We start from the raw sequence: 13,036 nt of genomic DNA, 5'->3' as shown, positions 1-13,036 counted from the left end.
CTTTTGGAAACTGTCAAATCAGCATCTTCCCCATGATTATGTAGCCTACAGAATTAGACTGAGAGACCATTTAAAGGCCTTTGCAGGTGTTTTGAGTTAATTAGCTGATTAGAGTGTGGTACCACATCTCTTCAATACTGAACCTTTTCACAATATTCTAATTTTCTGAGATACTGAATTTGGGCTTTTCATTAGTTGTTAGTTATAATCATCAAAATTAAAAGAAATAAACACTTGAAATATATCAGTCTCTGTGGAATGAATGTATGCATTATACAAGTTTCACTGCTTGAATGGAATTAGTGAAATAAATCTACTTTTTGAAGATATTCTAATTATATGACCAGCACCTGTATATGCTATATAATGCATTGTGTCAAATTGCCATTCATTTTCTGTACAAATCTTTAGTGAAATCTCGTGAAACTTCATACAGACAGAGTCTTAGGCATTCTGAAGAAGTATCAATAGAAATGTTGCTGTAAGATTTGAAGGAATTTAAATAACGCATGTATAAATGTGAAAGAATGGTCTGTGCAATGTCACAGACTTTGCCATTCACAGACTTTGCCATTAATATTCTGTAGAAATCTTGAGTGAAATCTCGTGAAACTTGATACAGACAGAGTGTTGGGCATTGTGAAGAAGTATGAATAGAAATCTTGCTGTGAGATTTGAAGGAATTTAAAAAATGAATTTATAAATGTAAAAGAGTGGTCAGTGCAATGTCACAGACTTTGCCATTAATATTCTGTAGAAATCTTGAGTGAAATCTCATGAAACTTGATACAGACAGAGTGTTGGGCATTGTGAAGAAGTCTGAATAGAAATCTTGCTGTGAGATTTGAAGGAATTTAAATAATGCATGTATAAATGTAAAAGAATAGTCAGTGCAATGTCACAGACTTTGTATGAATAGAAAATGTCCTGTTAACTCTGAAGACTTTTTTTGATAAATGATAAAAAACATTTTGCCTTTTATCGTTATTATTATTATGAAAGGGCACATCAGAAATGACAAGAAGCAGCAATATATATGTTATATAATGCATTGTGACACTGCCATTCATTTTCTGTACAAATTCTACACTAAAACATCGTGAACACAGATAGAGACATGATTGTTCAGAAAAAGAATTTATTGAAATGTTTATGGTAACTCTAAAGAAATTTTAATAATGCATGTAGAAAAAAAGGAACAAACATTAAGTGTTAGAACGTATTTGAACAAACTTTATTTTTTCAGAAAACTTCACAGTATAATGTATTCAAATGTAATATAAGTGTATCTTCTATAATGTACAATATAAATACGTTTTGTAAATACTTTTTCCCTGTTTTCGGGCACATTTAATTTTTAACCGCTGAAATATTGATGTTCGTCAGCTTTTTGGCCGCTTCGTGTCTCCGTACCGTAATTCTGCTAATAGACGTGCAGCAAATCCAGATGGCGGCTGACGTTCGCAAGTGGCGGCTCACTTGACCGCGGTTCTGTGTTGGTCCTGAAACCGTATCAAATCAATGTAATATGCGCGCATGCTAAAATCAATCGCGGCTGGCTTGACCGCAGTGATATACGTGGTAATTTATACCTAAAGGGCGTAATCGTTTTGGTTTAGTTAAGCATTTAAAGATGCCCCGATCGAGCTGTGTTTTGATGTCAGTACTGCTGATGATCACCGATGGTACGTAGAATGTTGATATATTAGATGTTTACGTCTCTCTCTCTCTCTTTTTTCCCTCGCTCTCGTTGATCGCTCGTTTTATTCTACAACCGCGGGTGCAGCGTGTTTGTAGTGTGTTAGCCGGTTATCTTGCCATTCACTTTTACTTTTTCTCTACGCCTTTTTCTACACAAGTTCATCAAACAACAGTGGTGAGTTGAAATCGTTCTACAACTACGGTGAGTAATGGCTTCTTCTCCTTTCCTGGTAACCTGCATCACCTGTCATATGTATAATTTATCAATCTCTGTCAGCAGCGAGGGATTCACATGTGATAAATGCAGGGAAATAGTTAGGCTGACAGAGAAGATTTCAGAACTAGAGACACGCATCCAAACTTTAATCCAGGATAGTAAGAATGTGAGGGCATTAGATACGGCTTTGGATGCGACTAGCTTAGGAAGTCCCGTACATTGTTCGGCTCCGGTAACTTCGCCTTTGCAGCAGGGCAACTGGGTGACTGTGAGGCGGCATAGTCGCGGGTCAAAACACCGCTCTTCCGTTCCGATCAGAACATCAAACAGGTTCTCCCCACTCAGTGACGCACCCACTGAGAAACCTGATCAAAGTGCCCTAGTTATTGGCGATTCTATTGTACGGAACGTGAAAATAGAGACACCAGCCACCATAGTCCAATGTTTACCGGGAGCCAGAGCGCCTGACATCTTGGCAAATTTAAAAGTGCTGGCTAATACTAAACGTCAATTCAGTAAGATCGTTATTCACGTCGGCACAAATGATGTTCGACTTCGCCAGTCGGAGATCACTAAAAATAATGTTAAAGAGGTGTGTGAACTTGCAAGTACGATGTCAGACACTGTAATTTGCTCTGGCCCCCTCCTTGCGTATCGTGGTGACGAGATACATAGCAGACTGTCGTCACTAAATGGCTGGATGTCTAAGTGGTGCCCGCAGAATAACATAGGTTTCATAGACAATTGGACAAGTTTTTGGGGCAGACCTGACCTGTTGAAAAGAGATGGTCTTCATCCTTCCGGGGGTGGTGCCACTCTTCTCTCTAGTAATATGGCATATAGTCTTAGAGTTTGCACTTGACTAACTGGGACCCAGGTCAGGAAGCAGACAGACTGGCTAATCCGACCGTCTGCTAGCCGCCTCACGTCACCGAAACCAGTTAATTCTCAGCACATAGAGACCCTTACACCTAGATATCATGCTATAGAGACTGTGTCTGTTCCCCGAGCTAGACAATACAAAAGACGTCCAAACCAATTTAAGAGTAACAATCTAATCAATGTTCAACAAATAAAAAATTTACATGATACAGAGAAACAAATGATAAAACTTGGCCTTTTGAATATCAGGTCCCTCTCTACAAAAGCGCTTTTTGTAAATGATATGATCATTGATCATAACCTAGATGTGCTATGTTTGACAGAAACCTGGCTAAAATCAGATGATTACATTATCTTAAACGAGTCTACTCCTCATGATTACTGTTATAAACATGAGCCACGTCTAAAAGGTAAAGGGGGAGGTGTTTCTACAATTTATAGCAATATTTTTAGTGTTTCACAGAGAGCGGATTTCAAGTATAACTCGTTTGAAGTAATGGTGCTTCATATAACATTATCCAGAGAAACAAGTGTTAATGATAAATCCCCTATGACGTTTGTACTTGCTACTGTATACAGGCCACCAGGGCACCATACAGATTTTCTTAAAGAATTCGCTGATTTTATATCTGAGCTGGTGTTGGCTACAGATAAGGTCTTAATAGTAGGTGACTTTAACATCCATGTTGATATTGAAAATGATTCACTGGCAGCTGCATTTATAGACATTCTAAATTCTATTGGAGTTAGACAACATGTGTCAGGTCCCACTCATCGTCGAAATCATACTTTAGACTTAATACTGTCACATGGAATTGATGTCAATGACGTTGAGATTCTGCAGCAAAGTGATGATATCTCTGATCATTATCTAGTCTCGTGTATTCTCCAGATAAATAAAACTGTAAATTCAACTCCTTATTACAAGTATGGTAGAACCATCACTTCTACTACAAAAGATTGCTTTTTAAGTAATCTTCCTGATCTGAATTCCTCAGCATGTCCAATAGCTCAGAAAAACTTGATAATGTAACAGAAATTATTGACTCTCTCTTTTCCAGGACTCTAGATACGGTTGCTCCTCTGCGCCTAAGGAAGATTAAGGAAAATAGTCCGACCCCGTGGTATAACGAGCACACTCGCGCCCTAAAGAGAGCAGCCCGGAAAATGGAGCGCAGCTGGAGGAAAACAAATTTAGAGGTTTTTCGTATTGCTTGGCGTGAATGTACCCTATCGTACAGAAAAGCGTTAAAATCGGCAAGATCTGATTACTTTTCGACTCTATTAGAAGAAAACAAACATAACCCTAGGTATTAGGGTTATGTTAGGTAACCCTAGGTATTAGGGTTATGTTAGGTAACCCTAGGTATTAGGGTTATGTTATGTTAACCCTAGGTAAACATAACCCTAGGTATACACTTGATTCTTAAGCCGAATCAAGATGGCCGAACAGACGGTGTCAAGGTGTAATGTTTGACAAACAAAACCTTACACTTTAAAGACCGATTACTGCTTGCGGACTCAGTTAAAGCGTATTATGACGTGAACTATTAAGTTATTATTGAAGAGGAAGAAAAGAGAAAGAGCTGTTGAATACTGCGCCAGAAAACCAAATCTGCCTGGAGGGAAAGGGCGCTGGTAGCGCCGAAAATACTTCAGAAATGTTGAAGGAACTTAAATTATTTCGAACTGAAACGGCTGAAAATTTTGGTGTGCTGAGGAAGGAGGTGAGCGACATAAAATTGAATTTTGATGAATTAAAAATAAGGGTGAATGAAGCCGAACAGAGGATTGCGGACAAGTCTCGCATTCTCAAAAATCAAGTCTTGCATTCTCTACCCTGCAAAACTTATGTTGTTTTTGCAGGATGGAAAGACTAAGATTTTTGAAAACCCACGAAAAGCAGCTGAGGGTTTAATGGACTTTGGGGTAACGATGGAAGTTCCAAGAAAAGAGTCGGATTGGGACTCAGCCTTGCGGGCTGTAGGATGGCAGTCCACCCGCAGTAGGAGCAAATATGCTCCTGCAGGGGAAATAACAGCTAGTGTTGAATCTCTTCGACTTTCCTTGGACAGTTATGTAAATGAAAAGTCACATGACGGATAAGGTATGTGGAGATTACAATGTGGCGAGCACTAATTTATATCATTGAGTGTAATGTCCACAATGTGTGAACACTTCCTATACAAGTTGAAAATTCAGAAGGATGTGTTCATGACTATGATGAACTGGAGTTAAATTTTTTTCCGAATATAAAAGATACATGCAAATATTATACAGACGCAGAATTTACTAGCAATATAGAAACGGCTGGTTCTTTTTCTCTTATTCATTTGAATTGTAGAAGCCTTTATTCAAATTTTAGTAAAATACATGATTATTTAAATACTTTACAAAATAAATTTACTGTTATAGCGTTGTCTGAGACTTGGTTAACGGATGAGAAAGGTGTGGAATTTCATTTTGAAGGTTATGAATTGTTTTATGTTAATCGGATTTATAAGAGAGGAGGGGGGGTTGCTCTATATGTTAGTAGTGATCTGAAATGTAAAATAATTGAGTGTATGACTACTGCAATAGCAGATTTAATGGAATGTTTAACTGTTGAGATTGAAATGAAGAAACAGAGGAATATTTTTGTCACATGTATATATAGAACCCCAGGGTCTAGTATTACTGTATTTAATAATAAGTTGGAGCAATTATTAGTTGGGATGAATGAAAATAAAGTGTCTGTAATCTGCGGGGACTTCAATATAAATCTTTTGAATGTGTCTAACCATACAAGTAGTTTAGATTTTTTAGATTTAATGTATAGTAGAGGCTTTTATCCTACCATTACTAGGCCTAGTCGAATAACCTCCAGTTGTGCTACATTGATTGATAACATTTTTGTAAATAAATTTGAAAAAACGGTTAAAAGTGGTCTTTTGATAAATGATACAACGGATCATTTTCCAATATTTGTAACTTATTTTTGTGAAATAAAAACTAACAAAGAAAAGTTTAGTAAAGTTATTAGGTTAAGAACTGAGGAAACACTAAATGGATTTAGGGATGATCTTATGAAAGAACAGTGGAATAATGTTTGTAATACGAAAAATGTAAATAAGGCTTATGAATTATTTCTTAAAAAGTATTTATGGTTATATAATAAAAATTGTCCAATAAAAATATGGAATGATAAAGTAAGAAATAATAATAAACCTTGGTTGACGAAGGGTATATTGAAATCTTGTAAAAAGAAGAATAAGCTGTATCGGGATTTTGTAAAATATCGGACAGAAAATGCAGAAAAGAAATATAAAGCTTATAAAAATAAGTTAACTACTATAATGAGATGTGCAAAGAAAGATTATTATACAAATGTGTTGATGGAAAATAAAAGTAATATCAAAAGAATGTGGAATGTTTTGAGGGAGGTTATGGGCAGTAAAATTAATTATAGTCAGCCATTATATTTAATGAATGAACAGAATGTTGAGATAAGTGGTGAAAAAATGGCTGATGAATTTAATTCATTTTTTGTTAATGTTGGTCCGAATCTTGCTAAAACTATACCATTTTATAATGAAAATAAAAGTTGGACAGGTGAAAGTAGAGTTATGCAATTTTTTTTTTTTTGGATGAAGTTAGTGAGAGTGAAATTATTTCTACTGTCTCTAAATTAAAAAGTAAATGTTCATGTGATAGTGATGGTTTAGATATGTATATTGTTAAAGAAACTATATGTTGTATTATTAGACCGTTAAAATATATAATTAACTTGTCTTTTAATACAGGTTCTTTTCCAGAAAAATGAAAGTGGCCAGAATTATTCCCCTTTTTAAATCTGGCGATAGGCATAGTCTCACAAATTATAGGCCTTTATCTTTGCTTTCTCAATTTTCAAAAATTTTGGAGAAGCTTTTCGTTAAAAAATTTGATTGTTTTCTTGAAAAATATTCTTTGATACACGATAATCAATTTGGGTTTAGAAGCACCCGCTCAACAGCTATGGCTTTGATGAAAATCACAGAGGACATTATTACAGAATTGGAGCATAAAAATTATACAGCTGGAGTTTTTATTGATCTTAAAAAGGCTTTTGATACTCTTGATCATGGTATATTGATATCTAAATTACAGACATATGGAATTAGAGGTGTAGTATTAAATTGGATTACTAGTTATTTAGAAAACAGACAACAATATGTAGAGTATATGGGATATGAATCTAAGTTGGAAATAATGCAGTGTGGAGTCCCCCAAGGCTCTGTGCTGGGGCCTAAGTTATTTATTTTATATATCAATGATCTCTGTGATGAATCGAAGATTTTACGTTTTGTTCTTTTTGCGGATGATACAAATTTTTTTGTATCGGGGAAGAACTTAAAAATATTACTTAAAACTATTGAACAGGAATTGATTGTACTTCAGAAATGGTTTAATAAAAATAAATTATCGTTAAATTTAAGTAAAACAAAATTTATGTTGTTTACAAATCAAAAATGCCCTGATAATGTTTGTTTGACTTTAAATGGAATAATTATTGAGAGAGTGTCAGAATTTAAGTTTTTAGGAGTATTCATTGATGAAAAATTTAAATGGAAGTCACACATAGCTTATGTAAGAAATAAAATTTGTAAAAATATTGCTGTTTTGAGTAAAGTAAAGTTTATGTTAAATTATAAGGCAATGAGAATCCTATATTGTTCGTTTATTTTGCCATATTTGATGTATTGTTTGGAGGTATGGGGTAATTCATATTTTACTAATTTAATGCCCTTATTTATTTTGCAAAAAAGGGCCATAAGAATAATTAATAGAGTTGCTCCAAGAGAACATACCACAAGATTGTTTTTGAGGTCAGGACTACTCAAATTGAGGGATTTGGTCTCTTTGCAAACTTTATTAGTAGTTTATAAAGCAAAATATTGTATGTTACCGGATGGATTGCAAACCCTTTTTACTGTGAATAGTGAGACAAGTAGAAGAAATAATGATTTTAAACAACCTTTTGCTGGAAATACTCTCAAACAAATGTGTGTCTCAGTTTCTGGTGTGAAAAGATGGAATTTATTGGAAAATGATCTAAAATGTTGTTCAGATATTTTTCGATTTAAATATAAGTATAAACAGAAGATATTTCAGTTGTATAGAGATGAGGGTTAATGTTGTTTTTGTTGTTGTTTTTCTTTTCTTTTTATCTTTTTTCTTTGTTGTCAGAATTATTATTATTGTAAAATTGTTGTTTTTGTTTGTTTAACGTTGTGTAAGTTAATTAATAATATTGGAAGGATTTTTCCTTTTCTCTTCATGTCTGTGAGGTCATCTAATTTAATTTGTAAATTTTATAATACTAGAATGGGGTAGGAGTTTATAAGATTTTTTTTCTTCATCCTACTCCTGTTCTTTTTGTCATGGATTGTATTTTTGGTTGTGTTGTTGGATTGTTGTGGTATTTTGTGTTGTATGACCATGAAAAGAGAATAAATAAATGAAATGAAATTTATTCAATACAGTGGCTAAGTTAACAAAAAATAAGGAACCAACAGGCACTGACTATGCCCATCAGCATAGCAGTAATGACTTCATGAACTACTTTACTTCTAAGATCGATACAATTAGAGACAAAATTGTCACTATGCAGCCGTCAATTACAGTGTCGCATCAGATAGTGCGCTATAGATCTCCTGGGGAACAATTCAACTCATTCTCTACTATAGGTCAGGATGAATTGTATAGACTTGTTAAAGCATCTAAACCAACAACTTGTATGCTAGACCCTATTCCATCTAGGCTACTAAAAGACTTGCTTCCAGATCTCATAGATCCTCTGCTAAATATTATTAATTCATCACTGTCATTAGGATATGTCCCCAAAACCTTCAAACTGGCTGCTATTAAGCCTCTCATTAAAAAACCACAACTTGACCCTAACGAATTAACTAATTACAGACCTATCTCGAATCTCCCATTTCTATCAAAGATATTAGAAAAGGTTGTATCCTCACAACTATCCTCCTTCCTACAGAAATATGATATCTGTGAGGATTTTCAGTCAGGTTTTAGACCGTACCATAGTACTGAGACTGCTCTTATTAGAGTTACAAATGATCTACTCTTGTCATCCGATCGTGGTTGTATTTCTCTGTTAGTGCTACTGGATCTTAGTGCTGCGTTTGATACTGTTGACCACAACATTCTCTTGAATAGACTTGAGAATTATGTTGGCATTAGTGGTAGTGCATTGGCATGGTTCAAATCGTATTTATCTGACCGCCATCAATTCGTGGCAGTAAATGAAGAGGTATCATATCGTTCACAAGTGCAGTATGGAGTACCACAAGGCTCAGTACTAGGGCCATTACTCTTTACGCTTTACATGTTACTCTTGGGTGATATCATCAGGAAATATGGTGTTAGCTTTCACTGCTACGCTGATGATACCCAGCTCTATATTTCTTCGCGGCCCGGTGAAACGTACCAATTTGAAAAACTAATGGATTGTGTAGTTGAGTTAAAAAATTGGATGACAAGTAATTTCTTACTGCTAAATTCTGAAAAAACAGAGGTGTTAATTATTGGGCCTAAAACCTCAGCATGTAATAACCTAAAACACTGTCTAATACTTGATGGCTGTTCTGTCAATTCTTCGTCATCAGTTAGGAACCTAGGTGTGCTATTTGATGGTAATCTTTCATTTGAAAACCACATCTCTAGTATTTGCAAAACTGCATTTTTCCATCTCAAAAATATATCTAAACTACGCCCTATGCTATCAATGTCAAATGCTGAAACATTAATTCATGCGTTTATGACCTCACGGTTAGATTATTGTAATGCTTTATTGGGTGGTTGTTCTGCTCGCTTAATAAACAAACTCCAGCTGGTCCAAAATGCAGCAGCTAGAGTTCTTACTAGAACCAAAAAATATGATCATATTAGCCCGGTTCTGTCTACACTGCACTGGCTCCCTATTAAACATCGTATAGATTTTAAAATCTTGCTAATTACTTACAAAGCCCTGAATGGTTTAGCTCCTCAGTACCTGAGCGAGCTCCTATCACATTATAGTCCCTCACGTCCGCTGCGTTCTCAAGACTCTGGTAATTTGATAATACAGAGAATATCAAAATCAACTGCGGGCGGCAGATCATTTTCTTATCTAGCACCCAAACTCTGGAACAATCTACCCTACAATGTTCGGGACGCAGACACACTCTGTCAGTTTAAATCTAGATTAAAGACCCATCTCTTTAACCTTGCTTACACTAATAACTAATTAACATATTCTTATAATACAAATCCGTTAATGGATTGTTAGGCTGCACTAATTAGGTCTACCGGAACCGGGAACACTTCCCATAACACCTGATGTACTCGGTGCATCGTCAGAAGAATGGCATCTACGCTAATATTAGTCTGTTTCTCTCTTATTCCGAGGTCACATCAACCACCAGATCCAGTCCGTATCCAGATCAGATGGTCACTGCAGTCCCCCGGATCCAGTCCGAACCCAGCCCACATGGTGGATCGGCACCTAGAGACGACCTCTACCGCCCTGTATGTCAGCGGAGTCCACATCAACTAGATGAGCCCCAGAGACGGATCCACAGTGAAGACCACATCACCTAGACGGCTGTCGGCACAAGACCACGGGAACTTTTGGCCAGAGGAGAACTGGCCCCCCGACTGAGCCTGGTTTCTCCCAAGGTTTTTTTCTCCATTTGTCACCGATGGAGTTTTGGTTCCTTGCCGCTGTCGCCTCTGGCTTGCTTAGTTGGGGACACTTTCTTTAAACACAATATTGTATTTTATTTTATTGATTTTGATTAACTACCTTTACCTAAAATGTGAGTGTTTACTGTTGCCTTTGGCATTGTTGATGTACTGTTTCCTATTTAATACTGTACAGCCGCCTTGCCACAATTCTGTATTGTTAAAGGCGGTATATAAATAAAGGTGACTTGACTTGACTTGACTCTCTCTTCAACAAAACTACTTTTAATGCTTAATTCATTCTTTATTTTCTATTATCCGCTTTTCTTTCTATATTTTGGCTTCAAGCCAAGGCCCTTCATCGTGCTGTTTTATAAGACTTTCTACGATCTGCTATGAAAGCTCAAAATGGCCACTTACAGTTGACAGCTTTTTTATTTACAGACAGAGCAGAGCTGAAAGAAGCAGCTCAAATACAAGACTGTTTAGCTCTTGTTTGGTCACATAATATCAGATATTATCATGTTGAGGTGTGTCAGTCTGTTTCGTACTTGGATATTTTTTTATGAAGTCATATTTCCTTTTCATATTTCATATTTAATTTGATACAGATAATCATAGGGTTTTGCATTTTGTAAAAAGGCACCCATGGAACATTTGATTAAAAACCATTCAGGACTGAATCCATCTTTATATACATTTTACATCTAAAAGAACAGTGTTTGAGGCAGTGGATGAGATAAATACAAAGAAACATGAGTTTCCTATGTCTTCTCTGTCAGTGTCATCACAGTATGATTAAAACAAATGGTCAAATACTGAAGCTTGAATCTAAAAAAAACTTTTGTATTACGGGCTTCCAGAGATTAAATATTGTGCTGTAAATGTAAACACCAAAATCACAAGTGACCCTGTGTGAGTAAACAGCTTAAATATCTAGAAACCAAAAACAACATTTGGGGTCGTGTCCTAGCGATATCCCTGAATGCACCTACTGTATAGAAATACTTGTTCATGTCAGTTATAATGCTCTGTGTTAGTATGAATCCATTTATGCTTGGAGAAACTATAAAACAATCTTTATTTCATTTCTCTGTCTCAGGTTTGATTGTAAAAGGTCCCTCTGGTCCTCTGGTTGCTCCTCTGGGATCTTCAGTGGTTTTGCCCTGTTCTGTTGATCAACTTTTATCAGTGGAGGGTCTGGAGGTGGAATGGAGAAGAACAGACTCAGACACTTTAGTTCATCTGTTTCAAGATGGTGAGAGTCAAACAGGGGTCCAGCAGGAGGATTATCAGGATAGAGCTCATTTCTTTACTGAGGAGATTCAACGTGGAAACTTCTCCCTCCGTCTGGACAATCTGAGAACTGAAGATGAGGGACAATACACATGTACAGTTTACATTCAGCAAGAGTCTGGTGAGACAGTGGTTGAAATTAAAGTTAATGGTATTGGTGAGTATTGAACACATGAGTTTCTTCACTTTTACTACACTCAAAAAAATGATTCTTTAAACCTACTTAATTCAGTTATGGACAGTGGTTCCACACAATCAAATTGTTTTTGATGAACATGAATGGAATTTTTTAGATCTATGCAAACTCTTTGTGTTGTGACAACACAGCTGAATGAGGAAGAATTTGTGTGAAATAGTAATGTCCAACCAACTCAATTTATTCACTTCCCTGTAACTTAAACAGGTTAAGTTTAGTGAACATGTTTTGGTTTATTAAAAAGTGGCCAAATATGTTTCACTTTATCAACATAAGGAAGTTTGTTTCAGACAACTCATTTAAATTATGGACAGTGGTTCCATCCAATTGGTTCTAGTTACTTTAACTAAATGATTTCAAGTTAAAGTTACTCCCTTCAACAAAGCATTTTTTGTGTGATTATTTTGCAATGAATCACAAAAGACAAGATGTCACAAATTATCAAGTGTATTTGTTAAACAAGAGCAACAATTGCAGTTACAACCACATTACAAAATTACAGAAATATTAAACTACTGTCATTTTCTAATTGGCATATAAAGGTAACCAATCAAACCTTAATCCAGGAACAGGAACTGGCTCCAGAAATAACTTCTGCAGTACTCCAAATGTGTACCTGATTTCAGGAGTTCAAGTTTAGTCCATATTTCAGTCCCAGCAACATGTTTTTTCATAGGGTTTACTGCTAAGGTCCTGAAGAACTTTATCTTCCAACACTCCAACATCTGCTGTGCTGTCTTCAATGTCTGCACCTTCAAATCGTATGACATAGATTCCCATGATTCCTCTGGATCACCTCCTGAGTGCTGCCAACGTCTGTATCCTAGAGAGGATATTTAAAAGAATGGAGTACTCAGATTCTTGCGTATTAAATTTACCTTAGCATTTATCATCCTTGAAAATACCAATAAATAAATAAATTAATAAATAAAATAACTTACCATATACTCCATAATAACACTGCTAGTGTCTTCATTTGGGTACTTCAACCTCATTAGTCTAAAGATGCAGACAACAACAAAATTCATGAGATTTAGCCT

At 35.8% G+C, this 13,036-nt stretch overlaps 1 protein-coding gene across 1 annotated transcript; it reads left to right on the top strand.

The window, feature by feature from the left end:
* Positions 1-1,578: 1,578 nt before the first annotated feature.
* LOC127158634 (myelin-oligodendrocyte glycoprotein-like) lies at positions 1,579-11,968 on the top strand. Its single transcript, XM_051101692.1, has 2 exons — positions 1,579-1,685; positions 11,607-11,968. The coding sequence occupies exons 1-2, from the start codon at positions 1,634-1,636 to the stop codon at positions 11,966-11,968; spliced, it is 414 nt and encodes a 137-aa protein (XP_050957649.1). The 5' UTR covers positions 1,579-1,633.
* Positions 11,969-13,036: the final 1,068 nt, after the last annotated feature.

Source organism: Labeo rohita, unplaced genomic scaffold (genome assembly GCF_022985175.1).
Source record: "Labeo rohita strain BAU-BD-2019 unplaced genomic scaffold, IGBB_LRoh.1.0 scaffold_1618, whole genome shotgun sequence".
Classification (NCBI taxonomy): domain Eukaryota; kingdom Metazoa; phylum Chordata; class Actinopteri; order Cypriniformes; family Cyprinidae; genus Labeo; species Labeo rohita.
Note: the sequence above shows the minus strand (reverse complement) of the source record. Positions and strands in the feature narration are given on the sequence as shown.

Bases quoted from the DNA above. Each gene is read 5' to 3' on its own strand.
- LOC127158634 (XM_051101692.1), top strand. From the start codon at position 1,634: ATGCCCCGATCGAGCTGTGTTTTGATGTCAGTACTGCTGATGATCACC. The intron at 1,686-11,606 runs GTACGTAGAATG...TCTCTGTCTCAG, and splicing joins ACTGCTGATGATCACCGATG to GTTTGATTGTAAAAGGTCCC.